This window comes from Lasioglossum baleicum, unplaced genomic scaffold (genome assembly GCF_051020765.1).
Source record: "Lasioglossum baleicum unplaced genomic scaffold, iyLasBale1 scaffold2109, whole genome shotgun sequence".
NCBI lineage: Eukaryota > Metazoa > Arthropoda > Insecta > Hymenoptera > Halictidae > Lasioglossum > Lasioglossum baleicum.
In genome coordinates this window covers 1-21,510 of record NW_027471168.1, presented here as the reverse complement: position 1 = coordinate 21,510, position 21,510 = coordinate 1, and the positions used below count along the sequence as shown (strand labels likewise).

Below are 21,510 nucleotides of genomic sequence, written 5' to 3'. Positions count from 1 at the left end.
GTAATAAAAGATATTATTTTTAATACTAATTAAATTAAAAATTAAATAATATATACTAATTAATAATATTGTAAAAAGTACTTTAGAACAAATAATATAAATGATAATATAATGTTAATAAAACTATTTATTTTTATAAATATACATTATCGATCCTTTATTTATAATTCTACATATTATATTTACAATAAATACTACATATTTTTATACATATTACTAGAACATCTATTTAATATTAAAATAAATAACTTTTTATTATGCTAGAATAACTTTATTTTTCTTTTCTAAAGCTTAAATTATAACTAAGTATTATAATATTCATAAATCAGGTTGCATTATTCTTGCTTCACGGTCTTCATTTTTTATATGTTTTTTTAATAAATCCATAATTTCATTATCAAATTCAGGTGGAGTAGGTTTTGCACCTGTAGCCCAATAAAATATATCCCAATCATTGGTTGGTAAATTGATTAGGCGATCATACAATTGTAATTGTTTATCATCAAAATCATATAAATATTTTTTAGCAAATGTACTTAAAAGAAGACCATTTTCTAACATACCACGTTTACGTGATTGATAAAGTAATCTAAAATATAAAAAAATAGAAATACATAAAATTATATATTAATAACAATAATATATAATTTGCTTTTGGTATTACCGAGCTTTTTTAACATCTTTACTTTCTTCACCACGTTTTACATATAGTGGTATGTCAGGTTCTCTACTTTCTGGATGAATTACATCTTGAAAATCATTTTTAGATGTTGTGCAAGTTGTTGAAATACATCTTACCAGTGATGCCGGTTTAACCTTAAATTATATTTTATATTACAAACATTAACTGCACGATTTGATAACAACATAATTGCATTTTTTATTTATTATTCATGCTTACCACTAATGTGAGAGATTTTACACAAATATTCATTTTATCTTTTTATTTTTTATGTTCGAGATATAAAACTGATCGCGCTTTCTATGATCAGATTTAATAACTATATGTTGTCACAATAATAGCGGATAGATTAAATATATTTTTTGTATTATTTATAGATATATTATTAATAATTGTTAATATTTATTTATTTAGTTATTTATCTCCATTTATTTGAAGTTAATATTTGTTTATAAATAAAAGGCCGAATTAAAATTTATTGTGATAAAACTGGCAATGTCGTAAAATAAAGTTCTGTTGATTCAAATGTAAGTGTAGTTATGTAGAGTTAATTATATTATATAAAATTTCTCTAGATAGTTATAAATAAAGTATATACAGGTAAATATAAAGTATTCTATAAATATATAAAAATATACATATTTTTATTTAATAAAAATCTTAATTATATTTTCCAGTAATAAGTGACCTGCTACTATTTTGTTTAAAGTTAATTTATATATTTTATGATAATATTGATTTATATAATTTTTGATAAAGTGTCTGTGATCACTAATTTAATTATTATATTAAATATACATTTGTTAATAAACTGTAATTAATTAGAGTAAAATGTTTCCTAAACCATTACAAGCAATTGATTCTCTTCTCTCAATGGATGATACAATATTAAACAGTATTGAAAATAATGATAATAATAAAACAGATACACCTAATTCTAGTACATATAAAAAGAGTTTAAATAATTTTGCACATGATTGGAGTTCTTGTGATACATTTGATAATAATAAAGGAGCACAATTTGTTGATAATAAAGAAGAAGTTGTGCTACCAAAAATTATGAAACAAGATACTTTAATAACTTCTGAAAATATACCTAATGAAGCAAATACTCATTGGCAAGATAATACATTTTTAAATAATGTATTTACACAATCAGATTTTCATAATACAAAGGACAATATTTTGGAATGTTCTACTGAGGTCATTAATAAAAATTTATCGTTATGTTTATGATTATTAACAGAATTATATATTATTTGTAATCTAAGATTCATGTTTTTTTTTTAAAGTAGGTTACTAAAAAGTCTACAATTATAGATTCAAACACAGAAATTATAAATTCAACGTATCTGTCAAAAGATCAACAGCAGGATGTTAAAACATTAAAAAGAAACTCATATGATTATAGCAATACTATACCAAATAAAATATATTATTCAGATGACAAAATAGACAAGCAGGATATAAAAATTCATTCTACAAATTCAATGAACAATGATACATTTTATGGTTTGCCAAATAAAGTTAAAGAACTTTTTGCACAGATTAGGGGTATTAATACATTATATCGTAAGTATTTATTTATGAAAAATAATAATATTCATTATTAATTTGTTGTTATGTTATGTTTATATTAATAGCTTAATTTTTCCAGAATGGCAGAATGATTGTTTAAATTTAGATGCAATAAAGAACAGGCAGAATTTAATTTATGCTCTTCCTACAAGTGGTGGCAAAACATTGGTTGCAGAAATATTAATGTTGCGAGAAGTCATATGTAATAAAAAAAATGCAATATTTATATTGCCATTTGTTGCTATAGTGCAAGAAAAAGTAGGATAGCAATATCATACAATGTGGTAGAATAAATTATTGTATATTTATAACAACTTCTTACAAGAAATATGTGTTTGTTACTTTCAGATTCAAGCAATGACACCATTTGCACTTCAATTAAATTTTTTAATTGAAGAATATGCAGCATCAAAAGGAAATTATCCCCCCAAAAAACGCCGCAAAAAAAATAGCATATATATGTGTACTATAGAGAAAGCATTAGGTTTAATAAATAGTTTAATTGAAGAAAACCGTTTTAATGAAGTAAGTATAATTTTTGACAATAAAATTTTGTTTTAAAGGTAATAAAATATACTGCTACTAATTATTTCAAAATATTTTAGATTGGTATTATAGTTATTGATGAATTACATCTTCTTGGAGAAAGTGGAGGAAGGGGAGCTACATTGGAAGTTCTTTTGACAAAGGTATTATATATTAATGGTAAAGACATTCATATTATTGGAATGAGTGCAACAATAGGTAACTTAGAAGAAATAGCAACATTTCTAAATGCAAAATTGTATACTGGAAATTTTCGCCCTATTGAAATTAAAGAATATGTGAAATGTGATGAAAATATTTGGTTACTTGATATGAAAACAGAAGAATTGCTAACAGATTTAAAAAAAATCAATTATCGTGTAAGTTAATGTTTTAGTTTTTTGTATAAATATCAGATATTTAACAATTATTATTTTACTTTTCCTTTGTAAAAAGTATTCAAATGACGCGGCAGTCATAGATCCTGATCGAATTGGCGGTTTGGTAATGGATGTAATTCCAACGAATTCATGTCTCATATTTTGTTGCAGTCGTAAAAATTGTGAAAATGTTGCTTTATTATTAACTAAAGTTTTATTCAGGTAAGAATCTTTTTTTATAGTTTAAATATTTATACATTATTACAAGTTTTATTAATTATATATACGTTAATTTATAGATCATTAGAAAATCATAAAAAGAACGAAAAGGAAAATTTATTAAATGCACTTAAAAATGAAGAAGGTCTTTGTCCTATCTTGCATAAAACCATAAAATTTGGTGTAGCCTATCATCACTCTGGTCTTACATCTGAGGAAAGACGGTTATTGGAAGATGCTTTTAGAGCAGGAACTCTTTGTGTAATATGTTGTACATCAACACTAGCAACTGGAGTCAATTTACCAGCAAGAAGGGTATTTGCTTTCTTCGTTTTTTAAATTATTACTGATTCTTAATATGAAAAATATATAGGTGATATTAAGAAGTCCATATATAGGCAATCAATTATAACATTAAGTAAATACAAGCAAATGGCAGGAAGAGCTGGTCGTGCTGGTATGGGAGATATAGGAGAGAGTATACTTATATGTAAAAAAAACGAATTAAAAAAGTAATAGCAGTATTTATGTATCCATTATATATTATGTAAATAGGAAAATCACATATTAATATTACATATTAAAATTTACTATACAGGTATTAGAACTCTTAAATTCCAAAATGGATGATTCCCTAAGCACATTACATATGAACAAAGATAGGGGCATAAATAATTAATTTTAAGTGCTTTATTATTTTCTATAGCAGCAACTAGACTTGATTTGCATAAAATATCAAAAAGAACATTACTTAATATTCAACAAAAACGTTTAAATGTGAATATTAATCATATTGTAGATGAAACAATAATTGAATTTTTAAAAGCTGGTGTCATAGAAGTAAAGAAAACAAATAAAAATTTGGAGATATCTAAATCAAATATTACTGTTGTTTTTCCATCACAAGATGTATCATCTAGCATTACAACCATAGAAACGAAAGAGAAAAAGATAATAAAACTTACTAATGAAACTGAATTAGAACTATGTAGTCTTGGACGTGCAGCGATGAAGGGTAATGATAATATAATTATTATTGAATTAATAAAGTATATTTTTATGTAAAATTGTTTTATATATACATTTTATTAATGTATTTTATTAATTTCATAATATATACAGATTTTTTTTATATTAAAGGTTGCATTGACATGCAGTGTGCATACATATTGTACAAGGATCTGAGAAAAGCTCAAGAACATCTAGTTCTCATTGATTATTTGCATCTTTTATACCTTGTTACTCCTTATGATATGATATCTCAAATAAAACTAGTGGGAACAATTTTTTATGATGTGGTAACTTTTAATTTATAATTTGCGTTAATACTTACTGTTATTAATAATAATTTTTTAATATTTATACAATTTTTAGGTATCTAATTTATCAGAAATGCAAATGAAAACAGCCAGACTTTTAGGAATTAATGAAATAAACTTAAGTAAAATTCGTGATGGATTAATTCCTAAGGTATATATATATATATTCCTATATAGACCTTCAATTTGATCGTATTTATTCTATTCTTATATTTAATGTTAAATGTTGCAGAATGTAGAGCTAAGAGTAATTCACAGATTTTATGTAACATTAATATTGTATGATTTGTGGACACAACATAAAGTCTATCATATAGCAGAAAAATATCAAATAAATAGAGGTATTGTACAAAATCTTTTGACTGCTGTATCATCATTTGCGTTTTCTGTAATTCGATTCTGTCAGGTTAGTAACTTCCTTATGTACAACATATGGTTTCGTAAATCTTTAATTTACAATTATTCTAGGAATTGGATGAATTTTGGGCATTTCAAGATTTATTAAATATGTTTAGTAAAAGGTTATCCTATTGTTGTCCCGTGGAACTAGAAGCATTGCTGGATTTACCATTAGTTAAAATTGTAAGAAAAGATTTTAGTCTTGAGAATAAAATAAATATTTATTTGATTTAAACTATAGTGTCTTCTGTAGGGAAGAGCACGTCAATTGTACAATGCAGGATTCAAGACAATACAGCATATAGCCAAAGCTAAACCAAAGAGTTTGCAAGAAAAAATTCCATATTTAACTAATAAAGTTGCAACACAAATTATTGAAGCTGCCAAAGTAAATTATTTTTTTGGTTATATGTTTATGTATTATATTATAGAATTACTAAGTTACTATTATTAATTTTATTTTTATTATATTTTACAGTTACTAATAGTGAAAGAAATAGAAAATCTAAAAGATGAAACAGAAAACATTTTAGATGGTATACATATGGATACTTTTCTAACACTTTCAAATATTTAGTTTTTAAATGTAATTTACGTGAACAAAGTAAGGATTTGTATAGTATAAATATCTAATTTATAAAATTATTAATACTGTACATAAACATATTTATGCGAATTTAACATACAATATTTTCTACAATGTCATAAAGTTTTATTAATTACGAATACAAGAGATACAATATTTTCTATAAAAATTCTTAAAATTTTTATAAATTGTGCCAAACAGATCAATGTATTCTAAGAATAATATATTGTTTAAGCTGGCACATACATTGAATGTCCAAAATGTGATTGATTTCATTTAAAGAGAATATGATATCAAAACATAATGGAACAACTTTCAAAATATGTTGAACATAATAAAATAACAATTTTTTATGGAACATATGTTATGATATTTAATTACTGCTTAATATCTATCGTTTTTTATATAAACATGGTTTTAAAATAATTTCAGGCAGCTTATTTCTTTTACTACTAATATCTTTTTCTTTTTTAAAATCTAAGAAATAAAATAAGTTATGAGATAAATCTTTCCAGATACTTTTAAAACCATAACTGGCCATTGCTTTTATAAAATCTTCTACTTGTTCAAATCGACTCTCAACCTCGGCTATTTTTAAAATACCACTGAAACAGTATTATTTTTTATAGAAATTTTCTTTGCATTAAAGCTTAATACTTAAACTAATTTTTACATTAATTACTCACTCTTTCTTCAGAACCCTGTTTGCTTCTACAATATAATCTTTAAGATTAGTTCCCATTAGAGATAGACAAAATACAACAACATGTACTCCGCTTGTTAATAAGGGGGTATGTGCCATATCGCAAACAGTTACATTTTTGTTCAAAGAACAAAATCAAAGAATGTACTTTTTGAGGAACTACAGTAGCAAGTTTTCCTTCTCCACATCCAAAATCAGCAATTATATGTGTCTTTGGCCTATAATATGGATACAATATTCAATTAAAAAATTAAGAATCAATCTATAATTATTAATTTTTTATATACTTCACTATATTGTTATATACATATACTAACATCTTTTTTAATTGAAGATATTATAATATCAAGAGGATTTAAAGGCCATTGTTCAACTTGATGTTTATATCCTTCATGATATACTTTAAATGCATCAGGATCACTTTTAAAATTATTCTTAGATTCAAAACTTTCATTATTATAAAGTGTTTCATTTAAATATCTAAATCTAGAAGCTCTTAATTTAGTCATCATTCTTTCTCTTAAAGATTGTGGTGTTGCATTTACTTTCTGCATTTTTTGTTCTTTCTGTTTGTTAGCAAGTAATTTCTCCAAACGTTTGATATCTAGATTGTGATTACTTATAGCTACTTGAGGATTATTATTATTATTTTGAGAAGAATTAAAAAATTTATTCTTTTTTTGTTTTAGTTTTTTTTCTAATACTGAACTCAATTTTTTTGTTTTCTCATTCAGCTTTTGTTCCTGTTTTATTTCAAGTTTTGTATGTTTAGATTTTGTTTCTTTTACAGACTTTTTGGTATTAATTTTATTTTTAGTTTGGTTGGAAATTTTATTTTTAGTCTGATTAGAAATTTTATTTTTTTTATCAGATTTTTCCTGTTTTTGTTTCTGATTATTAAGCTGTTTTTTTTTCCTATTTTGTACTTGTTCTGTTACTTTATGTTTACCTTTACTTTTTATATTTATTACTTTTGTAATATCAGAATTCAGAAAGTTAGTAGCAGTAAAAGTTTCTTCATTCTTATGTATTTGTTTGACTCTTTTAACTAATTTATTTGTTGTACGTTTGTTCTTGAATTTTATGTTTGGATTTTTTACACGGGCAGGATTATGTTTATTTTCATGACCTGTTATTACTTTTTTTTTTCTAAAAGAGATATAATGAATACAATTATAGGTAATAAATGTAGAAAATATTTATATAACTAACAATCAAACAGTCAATTTTTATTATGCAGTATTTGTAAAAAATGTTTTATAAATGTTGAAAAAAGTTTGGGCATAGAGTACTTAGTTGTTAATATTATAGAACATATACGGTTTCATGTGTGAATAAAATAACATCATATTCAATTCAATAAATCTAATGCTTAAGGAAGTGATTGTTATTATATAATAGAATTTATCAATATAATTACTTATTGATCTTATAATAAATAGTTAAATTATTTATACATTTCACAATATATAAGCTTAAAAATTTTATGAATAATCTATTTCTATTCATTCATATATATATTATTCATATGTTTAGAGAATATATTCTTATAAAAATTATACATACAAAGATTATACAAAGTTTTGTTTGTAATTAATCAATGTATATATTCTTCTATATACACAATATATTGTATATAAAATCCATTACGATTTTATGTAATTAGAAAGACATTTGATTTATATTATGTATACGATGTATGTATGTATATAACTATTATATATACAATATAACCTATTATAACTTACTTGATCATTTTTTTTCTCGTTGATATTTCTTTTGCTTTTTTTTACGGTAAGGTATTTTTCTTTACCTTTTTAGCCATTCTAGCTTGTTTCTACTTAATTACAAATATTAATAAAACAATATTTATATTCCTTACCTCTATATGGAGTATGTTACAATCGTGATCATTAACTTTTTAAACAAATGAATGTATTATATAGTTCCATATACAAAGGGAATTTCTTACATAGTTTTATTCCTCTCTATATGTCATTATTACAAAAACAAATAGTTCAGAAGGAGATTAACAAATGTAACACGATTTTTTCAATTTTCTTTTGAACCAAATGCCTATAGGAAAAAAATTTGGTTACTTGTATATATCTAGTAAAGTTTCTGACACAATACCAAATATTGTAAGCTTAAACATACATACGTGTACAGCTTTGCATCGTAAAAATGTTTAATTAGATTTACAGTAGATAGCATCTATTGTTATAACTGATAAGTGTCGCCGCTTGAAAAAAATAAATATTAAATGTAAACTCATTTTTTATGTATTTAATACTATTCACATTTTAATATTGTTGTTATTCAGAACAATATCTTTGAATTTTTTTTAAATATGACATTTATTTTTTAATTATTCATAATTAGTTATGCTTTACAAATATTAGAATTAAAATTAATATTAATTTATCTCATGATAATAAGAATAATAAGATTAATAAAAGTATTTATAGTCATAGATATAGAAGTTTTTTGACATACAAGAATCATTTAGCAATATAATATTATAGAATGACAGTTAATTTCTTTTTACGAATATATCGAAAAATGTGATTTTTTCCCAATTAAACAGATTTTAAGAAAATCTAAATTAAATTAGAAATGCGTAACATAGTAACTACCACTTAAAAAACACGTTAGTGTCCAAAATTCGAAAAAATAAAAATATATCTTAGATATCTTTAATTTTATTCATAAAACTTATTACTATTAAACAATTATTCACGTAATAGGTGAATCTAACAAATTAAATTATTTATATATGTACTCTTTGATATTAAGGCTGTATTAAATTATTATTACTATTTAAATTTCATTAAACTATGTCATTTTTTGATTTATACAAGGTGTTCTTTGGAATATTAAATATATTTTTATATTTATAATATATTATATATACGTGCATTTACAAGAAATATTTATATTTTTCCTTTTTATTTCACATTGTAAATATTTTTATATTTCTGTGGAATTGTCTTTATTTAATTAAATTTATCATATAGTTGTTTTAATATAAGGCATTGGATAAAGTGACAATACTGAATGAATTAAGGAACACAACGGAATAAGCAATTACATTTGATTGTTTCACATCTATTGCGATGTAATATAATTAACTGCAATATCTTCTCACATAGCTTTCCGTGTATTTTTCAAAACTATTTCCAATATGTCAGTGTATTCTACTGATTCTCTGGAAAATATTAATGAAATCTCATTAAAGGATAAGAAATTTTTTCACGAAAACACCAGCAGACATAACCTAGAAAAATCAAAACCTCTCCCGATTTATCCCCAGATCCGGCACTCATTTTCAAATCTACTGCTCCATTAACTCAGAAACGAGGCAAGAGTGAAATACGTTTACATTCGTCTACTATTAAATAAATTACAACTTTTAACGTTCGAAGCATGATCATTAAGCGTTATTTAATCGAGATATTATTACACGATATTAAATCTTAATAATAAGCTTCGATATTGTAAATAAATTACATATTCTTTAAGCTCATAGTTAATAATACCTTTATATATCTGATAACTTCAAAGAAAGCGAAGAAACAGTCACGAAAAGACGAGACGACCAACCATCGATCTACCCGAGGGGACTGACTTTTGTCCCGTTTCTCTTTTTTCGGAAACGTTTCAGATACCGGATCTAATGAAACCATGCCGAATACCGACAAAGACACGGGGACAGCCGGCAGCAGGAATGCGATAATTGCGAACAGAGGACTCGTAGACGCGTCCAAGCGACGACGCCCGGCGTCTTCAGGGAACGGCAAACGAGACGTCGTGGATCGCCTGAAGAGAAATGTAAGATCACCAGTGTAATGAGAAACGGTTTGGATTCGAAGCTACATGGTATTAAAAAGAAAAAAAAAAGGACATTTTGACTATTCTTTTAGATAGCAAACGATACTAAAGATTTACTTCAATTTTGAACCATTTTGGTATCTTTATTTAAATGCGTTTCAACTATTAAAATATCTCTTCCGGTCTTGTTTCTTAATAGCGTCTTCTCAGAATTAATGAAATATAAAATTTGTCAATAATCATAAAATACATTACAAAATATTAAGCTCAAAGTACTCAATTTGAAATATGATTTCAAATCTTCATCCAGTCAAATACTAAAGCTTTATACTTTAAGACTAATAAGCTTGTATATTACATAACCTAGTATCTCCAGTGAGTGTCAAATTATCAAATTATTGGCTAGTTGATAAATTTAAACAGAATACATATGTTTTAAATTAATTGTTTTCCTATTTTCCAGAACATGGATTGTTCAAAACGAGAGGACAGTAGCAACAAGATAGTCGCAACAAGGTGTTCCAAACGTTTCCCGAAGGCATCACCGACGAAATCAAGTTGCTGCCCAAGGACAGCCTGATGCCTATGAAACCGGACAAAAAGCTTGGCAACGTGCTCGCCCCGAAGGTTCAGCAAGCAAGGAAGCCGCGCTCCTATTTGGAGCTTTATCGTCGGAGATTCAGTTAGTCCGAAACGAGATGATGTTTCTCTTCTTCGTTCGTGACCAACGCGAGGGGTCGGGAAGGACGCGTTTACGCGGAGACGCTTGAAACGCCACCGGAACGATGCAATTTTCCTCGCAGAACGTTTACTTTGGACGTGATTAGATGTCTTTTCGACGCCGGTGATATAGTGTATATCTGTGCAGAGGATTAGAACGTACGCTGACCGTCTCGGGGCGTTCCTTCTTGTCTGTTTGCACATGGCACACGGTCCGAGCTTTATTGTTATTTGGACGCGTTGAATCTTTCTGTAATTCGAAGCTTGACACGTCCGCGAGTTCGACTTTTTCCTCGGGAAAAGGGATTATACGGTTATATTATTTTGGAAAGGTTATATACGTAGCTCGACAAGACGATTTAGAAATGACGCGAGAGGTTAGGTATGGTATAAAGTTCCGAAATTAAAAATTTCACTGTTGGGAATTTAATAGTTTCCAAGATATTAATAGAAAGCTTCTGATACAACCAGTTAAATTATATTTATACGTGCATGTTATTAACTTAAAGTTTTTATGAAAATAATGAACAAATATGGGCATTATGACGCCATTCAGAGATGAATAAATCGATGCTTGGATGATTAATTTGGTGTCAATTGGAGTATTAAAATTTAATAAATAAAAATCGGTACGAAGAATATTCTTTACTATGTTATTTAACTATTTTATTATATTATGTTTCATCTATTTAATATTTCTTACTCTTTACAAGGGCGTGTAACAAAATAAAATGCGTAGAGATATTTTAAGAGATCGTTCTATTATTTTACCTTCTTTCCTCACAGAAGGCAATGGTTTATGGACGATTCTCGTTGTAATTTTATGTCACTTTTCTCGAAATTCGTCGTCACTAAGCCTGTAACTTCACCACTCGCACTTTAGTCGAAGTTACGTATTAACTTTATGTCTAGGATACGTGATAGAATATTAGATACTTTCAATCGAACGTTTTCCTTCGATTTTCTCCTCTTCTTAGCGAAACGATTTTCGTTCGGTCGCGGACTGTCACGAGTACGCTATCGTAATCAACGTTCTTCAAAAATTAACACAATTTTGACCAAGGACGTGCTATTTCTTGCAAAGTGGAACATCTAAATATACTATTTCACCGTGTTCGAATAACGACTACGGATTTTAACCAATTTATCGTTTTACTGTTACACTATATTTTCTGTAGTTCAATTAAGATAATGGGGACTTCGTTCACACATACACGGTAGCTCAGTTTCGTGTACATATATACTCGAAGGCAATAGTTCAAATTGGTTATGGCGTTTGTTTCCTTAGAAATAAAAGAACCGCAGAGAAGTAAATTTTTTATCTATTCTTTGCAGGTGCAAATTTGAAGCAAAACTCCAAAGTTATTCCAAGATAATTTAATTACTCGATTATATCATTAAGCATTATTCAGTTACTTATAAGTAACTTAACCATTCGTGATTATTAAAATACGTCCGATTAGGGATATAAATTAGGGGTAGAAAAATTGTTTGTGTTCGAGTCGTGGCCAAAACAGTGACCATCAATTTAATCTCATAGTGACACGTAGAAGAGTGTCCGGACGATGCATTTTCAGTTGCTCGTTGTTCGCAGGTGGACCGCAATACAACGTTCGATCCCCAGAGGGTTCTACCTTGTCGGTTTGCGGAGACAGTGAACGAGAGGAGCTCAGTGACGACGATACACATTCGTTGGGTACCCCTAGGGACGATCGAAGCGAGCTGAGTTTTTATCGTCGCATAATCGAGGGATTCACTCATCCTTTAACCGCCGTCTACCAATCCACTAAAACTGCGCGTCGGTCAGCTGTGGAGGACACGAACACCATCTACATCAACGCGAACACGGCTGAGCGCAACGCGTCTGACGATAAATCGAAGGAGAGCCTCGGATACAGGCCGTATACCATCGAGGAGTACAAGACTTTGTCGATACCGAAGCTCGATCGATCTCTTGGGCCCGATAAAGTTGAGATGCAAGCGAAGGTAGGTGTGTTTCGTTTGTTCCCTTCTGGTACATCCTTTGACCGTACTTAATTGGGCTGGGATTTATTCGTCGCGAGATCGAGATCGGAAGATAGAGGAGCTCAGTATCGGGAACGTATCGGTTGTAGGTATCGAGATTGGAATCAAGAGCGTTCGAATTACGATTTTTTCTTATTTCTTCGGTTTGATGAGTTTTTAGATATACGTTTGATTTATTATCGGGAATATGTGGTTCTTATCTAGCTTTTATAGCGATTGGATTAATAGCCAGAAATAGAGTTAAAACATTGTAATAAATATTTATTCTCTTTAACTGCTTTATCGATCGATTATGATATTTAATGTTAGAGTTACCTATCTGTAATGTGTACTTGAATATAGCACGGATGATAATAATTAAAGTGATATGGTGAAAGTAAATAGGAATATCTAAATTACGTTTTTGTGTGGATAAAAGACAACCTTAATGATTAGAAAAGCTACTAAATAAACTTTGATATATTGTTCGATATGTATCGGTAAGTCACTGCTACATTTATCAAAAATATCCAATAGATAATAAATTTCCATCATAGAATGAATCAATTTTCCTTTTTCACTTATCACGAATATTACCTCCAATTTTAACTATTATTTTTTCGTCTTGTCGGTGTTAGAAAGAATGAAAAAAGATTCGTAACATTTCGCAAAAGTAAAGGCTTACTTCGACTGAAATTTAATATTCTTTCATAAAATAATTCATAGCGAATTAAATTTCAGAATGAACGGTGCAGTGAGTGGAGAAATTTTCAGGCTAATTAAGTACACGATAGAAACGAAAATTATTTGTCCAAAGTTGAAGTTAAGTTAGCGAATTTTCTCCCATTCCGCGACATCTCAGAGCAACGTTCGCGACAGAAACTCCATTGCTAGAAATATTGTAGGTTCCATACCGTACGATTTTGTCCCTTAAATCGTATCTTTGACGACCTTGCATGGTACCATCCCAGGGCACGTTTCCCGCGACTACGTGTACTTTCATATTCATAAAACATGAATCGCATTTTTGATGATTCGCGGATGAGCGCGGCTATTCGGGCTAAAGTCGAGTTAGCAGAAGTTCGAACAGAGACATCTCGCAATCTCGTTTGCCTGTCCCACCGGAAGTTAACCTGCCGGGGCCGAGAAAGCGAAGTAGAAGAAACTTCTCTTCCGTCGACCCATCACAGTTTACAATTTCACGGCAGACCTAAAGCGAGTTAGCTTGTCGCCTGTCTTCGTAACTTCAATCTAATAAACATGCGGCCGTTTCCTCGCAGCTACCTTATCATTTGCCGTCTTCTATTTTCTTCGTATGGGTCCTATCGAATACGCGCGTCGTTCGATGCGCCAGGAATCGCAAGAATTTCCTCTTCGAATTCACGAAGCTGTAAAATAAATGCATATTTCCCTAGGAAAATAGGCAAACCCGCGACACCTGAACAGAAAACAGTTTGTTTTGTCGTTAGAGTCGTTATAAATTTATAAAACAAAAAAATACTTACCCTTAGAGGTATGTCGATAAATTCTTCGTCCAATAGATGCGAAGAGTCATAAGTTTATAATATAAAATTGATTCTTCCGTCAGTCAGTGTCATAATCATATTAAAAATGTCGCGAAACAACAATTAATCACCAAACCTTTGTAGCTGGCGTCTAGGGTTCCCTAGATTTGAGGGGTGGGGGAAACTAGCCACGCGTCGAGACAGCCCTGTCCCGCGCTTAACACTAGATTTACGTGACTCGTCAATTCTTCCGGGTGAGTTGCTGCAATTATACAATATTAACACGTTGGCTGCCGTGGGGGTCACCGGTGACCGGCATTAGACTAGGCTACAGCGCCGTGGGGCCACCGGTGACCGGCGCGCCCAGATTGATGGAAATATATATAATTTAAACGAATGACAATACTTATAATTTAATTGCATTCCAGCGCCACGGGGTCACTGGTGACCCCTGCCACGAAAACTGCTTCAAACATGATTTTATAACTCATTGTATCTGTTACAAATAATATTTAAGCATAATATGCATCGCATAATGAAAAGTTGGCGCCTTGGTCAAACCATCGAAAATGCGTCTGGTAGTCAACGTGTTAATAGATATAATCAATTTATATTAAGTTTGTTAATATCGTAATTGTTCTTAAATTAAACTCATGGTCTTATTTTTGACGAAAATACGTAGTTTTCTTTACCCGTAAATCTGACGGGTCTCCATAGAGATAGGTATTCAAAAACGTCGGTAAACCTAGTGTTAAGACCCCTAAGCACCTTTAAGAAGAAACTTTCACTACATAAATCCCAAGTCATATCACCCACGAGCATATTAGCAACGGAATGAACTTTTATCTTATGAATGTTCGAGAGATACCTCGGTAAGGACGAAGTATACGTAGCATCCAGGTGGCGCCACAGTAGCGGCGGATACTTGAGAAAAATCGTGAGTAATGCTGTTCCTCCGAGACAGCATTCTGGTCGGCGTGCCAGTGCAGCTTCGACAGTCGCGCGACGAGGAAATAGTTGTCGCCGTCGTACTCAGAGACACAGTGAATTCCGGAAGCCTTTGAGCTAAATACTCCGGAGCTAGCGGAGCCAGGCTGTAAATTTTTCAGAGTTCCCGGTACCGCGAGTTGGAACTCGGGGGTAGAGGAGATAGAGGCAGGCGGAGGAGTCTATGGTTGCTCACGGTCTCACACGCATTCTCCCGTAGACACGTATCCGCATTCTTGTCCGCTTTTAAGGAGGAGGAATTCCATTTGCTCGATCACGGAGTCGTTATCGCGACAACGATTTTAGCGGATTGGAAATTAAAATTTTACACCGCGGTTCGGTGATATCTCTCCATCGACTTCTATCCGTTCGGATGATCTCTCTTAGTCTAATGAATTTTTCTAGGGATTTTACGCTAGATTCCATTGAAGCTAGATTATCCGAATGGAGAAAAGCACGAGTGTCGAAACGTTATTAGAAACGCGTTGCTGCTTTTAGAAAAATTAACAATACCAAAGCGTAACACCGTTTTCATCGTATCACTCTAATTAATGCCATCTGTACACGGTATTTCATTATACGTGCATAGGTGGTTCTCTTGTTAAAATATTTCTACGGTGTTATAGAAATCGCGTTAAATTTAATTTATCATATTGCGTTTTCTGCACTGGCGCGCAAAATGCCATTAGTGCATTGTTTGGTTATGAACAAGCGTTTCGAAGATTGCATTGCTCGTAACAATGAATAATATCCCGTCGACAGTTCCCACGCATTGCAGAATAGTCTGCAAGGTAGTTTAAAAGCTATATCGGAATGGACAAAATTGTAATACAAGCGGAGCGTTATACCGTGTTTAAACTGTTCTACAATTTTCGGAGGTATATATTGGGATATTTAGTAGGTCGGGGATGATTTTAGTCCTTAGTTACGAAGCGAATCAAACTTACTGGAATTTCCAGCGAACACGTTGATGAATAATACTTTGAAAGATAACTGCCGGAGAATTTAACGTCTATTGACTAAGAAGATTGATCGTCGCTGAACGCGTCAAACGGTTCGGGTTCATTGATCTTCGGCATGTCAAACATACCTCGAGACGTTACTTTATTTCCTGCCTTAATCGTACTTTTAAATATCGCGAACGAGGTTTAAACGTATATACGCAAAGTCGCGCAGCGACAGTGGTCCGTAATTACATTATACGTCTCGAGCATACCGGAGGGGTTAGGTTAAAGCGGGGTACGCGAACGATATGTAAGGTTATACGCGAAGAAAGTACACGTAACATCGGCGGTACAAAAAGAAGTTGCTGGCCGCGGAGTTGCTCCCGGGGAGAAAAATACGGACTTTATCCGAGTCTCTTTCTTACAGCCGCACATTTGTCGTACATTCTTCCGCTATTATCCAGGATTACCGCGTAACTCGGTACCGGTGTAGATAAGTACACCGATATACAGGGAATAAATTTGTTCCTGCTGGACGCGCCGTCGAGGACAGTTTAAATGAAACGCCGGAGGAGGTCAGCGGGCTGGAACAAGGGGACAGCAGAGGTACACCATAATGCCCATAATTACACAGACTCCCGAGAGGTTGTATTAATATTGCCGGCGGTTTAACTTGCCATGATATTAACTGCACCGACGTGCATTAACGTTGTGGTTCCGCGAGAGAACTACGCGACATGTAAAGAAGAGGAAGGGGGAAAAAGTGGGGAGACCAAGTGAAGAGGAGAGAGAGGGATGGAGTGACAGAGAGAGAGAGAGAGAGAGAAGTAGAAGAGAACAGCGCGAAGCGCGACAGAGTAGAGAAGGTCGAAATGACAGCCGTGGATAAGAGGGGATAGAATGGACAGGCCCGGTCATTCGACGTCGTTTGTTGGCTCATTTAACTTTCAAGGATAGCCTCGCGCGATGCATCGAGCCTGACCCTCCTGCCAGATACAATTTCCTCTTTTCTTCCACTCCGTTCTTTTGTTCTTTCTTTCTATCTGGCCCGGTTGCCACCTGCCCCTCGCCAGACTTCCCTATCCGTTCCCTTTGCGTCGTCCTCCTCTTTCGACGGGCATTTGCATAATCTACTTTACTCGCTGGATTCGGCCGGGGGAGAGTCGGCACTCGACGATTTTCGGCGTAGCTCGATCGATCGATCTTACTGCACTTTTAACGGGCAAACCCGCGCCGGATGCTCGATGGTTGCGGCTGTGTGTGTGTGTGTACATTGAAACGAGAGAAAGCGAGGCTGGGTAGAAGAGAGAAATAAGGTGTGTATATAGGTATATACGTTAGAAGCGCGGCGTTGTCAGACGCGACTCCGGGTGTAGAGGTTATACGTGTACGTGCTCGCGTTACTGGAAACTTAACCGTGGGATGGCGTGGCCGTCGCGGGCTTTTGTAAAAAGTAAATAAAGCCCCCGGCGCCCGGCTGAAACCCCCCGGTCTGTTTAGTTTGAAAGTTTCATCGAAGCGATGGCAGCTTCAGGGATTGTTTGTTGTTGCAGAGAGAGTGGCTGGTGCGGCGAAGGTCATACGGGAACTCAGTTAGCGAGCGTAATCGCCAGCGGATAATAATGCAGGCACACAGGCTCAAGGTACGTGTCATGCGCACAATCGTGATGTACAAACGTCGCTCGAGAAACCGACGGGTTCGCTCGAGTCAAGGTGAAAGAGGGAATTTTACGCGAATAACAATGCGAAGTTTTTAATAAGCAATGTCGGCGCGCCAGTCCCGGCGAACTTTCGTTTCGCGTGTTTCCCGGTGAGTGATCAAGGAAATATATCGTGACAGGGAAATTTATAGTCTGTAAACGAAAGGATTTATTAAGACGTATTTTATCCATATTTCACGAAGCCTCGCGGTTTAATTTGCGCATTTAAGTTAGGTCCTATGGAAATTTCGTTTAGCTCGAGGTTAGGTTTGTTTTCCGTCTGTATAGGATATATAATTCGATGTTACAAGGGTGCAAGCTCGCGTTACTCGGGATAATTGCACTTCTAGTTAGCGAGTTCTTACAAAAAACATAACCTCCTTTTAATCTTTACGTTTGTATCGTTGGCTGAAATTAACAGCGGAGATAACAAGGTGCCTTCGTCACGGTAAGAAATAAAAATCCTACAAGAGGAGAGAGAAACAAGAAAAAAAAAATTGCAGTAAGCATTTCTACTTTCGTTTTAACGACGTTTTGTCCTTCGCTCGAGACTAATTTGCGACGAACATCACGTCCATTAACCATGCCGCTCTTTAACACTCGCGGACGTTCTTGTACAACCGTAAATGTTTCGTTAATTTTACTCTGGTATAATTCTCACGTTCGTTCGTAATACACGAAATCGTGAAATACGTAGGAAAAATACATTTTTTTTTATTAGCAATCATATAGTCCGTGATAACTTTACGAATCGAGGTTACACCGGTCTCTTTAGATTCACGGGAAATTGTTTCCATTTCGGAGATCAGTGTTTAACTCGTTAAACGCTGAATCGATCGTGCGTGTGCTTCGCGGCCACGAATGGAAAACCAGCCATCTATACTGGAAACTATAATAACGCGGGAAAAGGATATCCGAGGCGTGGCAGGATGACGAATTAACATCGTCCAGCGTTTGGTCGCGTTACGCTCGATACTTAATTGCCAATTAGAGGGCGCAAAGAGGCATCGCGACGAAAACTGATTCGTTTTACTCGTTGAGCGCGCGAAAGTCAAGCCTCGTAATGGTCCTCCGGAAGATTTATAAGCGAAATTAATTACGTACGTATCACTTTCGCGTTAACAATGGCGGGCGCTTCCTCGTTTTTTCCCCGCCCATTCGTCGCTCGTTTCATCTTCCCTCGGTTACGCGTTTTGTTCCTACGTTCGTTACAGGATCGTTAACGTCGTGCAAGTCCCGTCATTGGGCTTTTAGATTTATTTCCGCCGAGTGGAAGAACGCGCCGCTGCTAGAATACTACGTAATTGTGACACGTTGAATCGCAGCTGTTTAATTTATCGCTTCTCATTGCTCTTTCAGTGATACGAGATTAACCTGATTTCGCCGTCGTAATTACAGCGGAGGTGTACCATGTAACAAAAGGCATTTATCGTCGGAGTATATCACCATCGTTCTCTCTCATCGCGAAGGTAGATCAGGTTTCCCTTACGTTAATCCGCTCGTGTTTAGGAGACCAAACGGGTTATACAAGGTTGCCACGAACGTGTTTCACTTCGTTGGTTACACGCTCCTTATCGTGCGTCCGTTCATCGATGATACGGTATGGAAAATTAATCATTCCCCGTTAGGTACGATTAGGCGTAACGGTAAGACGCCATGGCGTCGCGCAGTGGAATGGGGGGGGGGTGCAGAAAGGGCGGGAAAAGGACGAAGGATAGGCGTGTGGATGCTGGCGGGCAAAGTAGAGACCGGTATCCGAAGCTAAATCCAATTATATGCACAAAGCGAGGACTGCAGGCCGCAACTACCACAAGGACAGGCCAGGAATTGAGGATACGTGGACGAGAGAAGGCAGAGAAATTCTCTACACGTGGATAAACCTACGTTACATCTCTCTGGAAAGGGGTCCAGGTCCCGTGACTCGCCTACCACCACCGGAATTAGATTTTGCTTACTTTCGTCCTTGCGGGAGTGGCCCCTGCTTGTATCCTCATCTGTCCCTACCCGTCTCCGAATTCCAACCCCCATTCTCGCCCTTCGCCCTCTCTCTGTCTGGCTCTATCGATAATCGCGGGCTGAATTTTAACCAGTCGCGCTCTTTATGCATGTTTGTCCGGAACTTTCTTTTGTTCGCCGTTCGCGTTGTTGCAACGGAATAATTCGCCGAGGAATTCGGCAATGGCCGCGCGATCTTTCGCGACACCTATCTAACGACGCCGAACTTCGTTCGGGAACTATCTCAAAGTAATTCCGGCTCGAGTTCCGTTGCTGAAATTTTTTGGAAAACCATAGCGACACCTGTCCCAACGACGCCGAGCTTCGCTGGGAAACTATCTCAAAATAATTTCGGCTCGAGTTCCGTTGCGGAGTTTTTTTGGGGGGAAACAGTCGAGTTTTGGGAATTAACGTTGTCGCACGTTACTATTTCTAAAAAAAAATTGTACAAATTTTTTAGGTTGGCTATGATGGGTGATAGAGTGATAGCACATGCTGTAGAATTAATTTTAAATCGGACTTCATTTTGTAGGGGAAGATTAGTATTGTTCTATGAGATCGTTGACAAAAGCGTATCTTCTAAATTATTAATTAAACTATTTCGTATTCCGATATTTAGAAATTGATATTTTATGGGTAAATATTTCATTTTTTTTTTTTGTTTCTAACGCAACGTATATTTGGAAGTTGTTGAATGTTCCATTTTATTTTGATTCAGCGTTAAGAAACTTTTGAACTCGTTTTAACTACTGGCTTCTCCTTTATGTCCACAGTCGAAGGATGCTATCGCTGAAAAATGCTTCCTGCCTCCTTTGAAGGATCAGGAGGCCGATGCAAAGGTAAATCAAGAGTCCTTACTCTCTTGCGAACGCTCAACAATGATTCTTTTTCTGATATCTCTTTGTGCGATTGTCCAAAAGGGGGATTCTTCCTGAGACGCTTTCAACTATCTTAGCATTTTTATTGCTTTGATCTGCTAGGTCGATAGTGACCGTTGCATCTCAGCGCAGAACCGTCGCGAACGTTCAAAAGGAAAACAAAAATCGCACGAATTCCATTTCTATATTTCACATAAATTGTTATCCTCTATTTATTTTATTTTCCTAAAGCTTACTCGAGTAACTGCCTCTTACGTGTTTCTGTTTCTGATATTAATTTTAATTATTTCAGGCACCAGATGACACGATTTCCACGTTGAAATTCAAAGATCAAGATGTTACTAAAAGAAACGGCGACGTAAGTAACGGCAGATATTCCAAAGAAAATTCCAACGAAAATTCCAATATTTGCAAGTTGCCGTTAGCAAGAAAGTCTAAGAAATCCGAGCGTAGATCGAATGTGAATTCGTCGTTGAACTCGTCCGACACTGTTGATGATTTATATTTGGAGTCCTTGAGACAACGTCATCTTTCCGAGAAAGAGATGATAGATCG

At 33.6% G+C, this 21,510-nt stretch overlaps 4 protein-coding genes across 4 annotated transcripts; 2 read left to right on the top strand and 2 right to left on the bottom strand.

The window, feature by feature from the left end:
• Positions 1-318: 318 nt before the first annotated feature.
• LOC143221237 (succinate dehydrogenase assembly factor 2, mitochondrial) lies at positions 319-934 on the bottom strand. The gene is made up of 3 exons (XM_076446719.1): positions 902-934; positions 665-816; positions 319-589 (listed from the first exon to the last, which is right to left on the bottom strand). Exons 1-3 carry the CDS (start codon positions 932-934, stop codon positions 319-321), a joined length of 456 nt encoding a protein of 151 aa, XP_076302834.1.
• Positions 935-1,555: 621 nt separating this feature from the next.
• Positions 1,556-5,679, top strand: LOC143221239 (helicase POLQ-like). The gene is given in 17 exon segments (XM_076446721.1): positions 1,556-1,914; positions 1,995-2,254; positions 2,340-2,518; positions 2,609-2,785; positions 2,866-3,165; positions 3,242-3,387; positions 3,465-3,699; positions 3,758-3,788; positions 3,791-3,895; positions 3,981-4,058; positions 4,061-4,399; positions 4,525-4,682; positions 4,759-4,854; positions 4,936-5,109; positions 5,172-5,285; positions 5,356-5,490; positions 5,581-5,679. Coding segments are annotated over 17 exon segments (2,985 nt in total).
• A 400-nt stretch (positions 5,680-6,079) lies between these two features.
• On the bottom strand, positions 6,080-8,216 carry LOC143221238 (ribosomal RNA-processing protein 8-like). Its single transcript, XM_076446720.1, is given in 5 exon segments — positions 6,080-6,293; positions 6,375-6,521; positions 6,523-6,602; positions 6,709-7,134; positions 8,205-8,216. Coding segments are annotated over 5 exon segments (879 nt in total).
• A 1,359-nt stretch (positions 8,217-9,575) lies between these two features.
• On the top strand, positions 9,576-21,505 carry LOC143221236 (uncharacterized; the record flags this gene model as incomplete). Its single annotated transcript, XM_076446718.1, is given in 9 exon segments — positions 9,576-9,693; positions 9,726-9,767; positions 10,056-10,222; positions 10,686-10,784; positions 10,787-10,904; positions 12,537-12,928; positions 17,936-18,025; positions 20,851-20,916; positions 21,248-21,505. Coding segments are annotated over 9 exon segments (1,350 nt in total), but the record flags the coding sequence as incomplete, so codon positions are not given.
• Between the last annotated feature and the right edge of the window lie 5 nt (positions 21,506-21,510).

Excerpts from the sequence above, each read along its gene's own strand:
- LOC143221237 (XM_076446719.1), bottom strand. The coding sequence starts at position 934 with ATGAATATTTGTGTAAAATCTCTCACATTAGTG. Across the intron at positions 817-901 it reads TAAAATCTCTCACATTAGTG|GTTAAACCGGCATCACTGGT; the intron begins GTAAGCATGAAT and ends ATATAATTTAAG. Across the intron at positions 590-664 it reads AAAGATGTTAAAAAAGCTCG|ATTACTTTATCAATCACGTA; the intron begins GTAATACCAAAA and ends TTTATATTTTAG.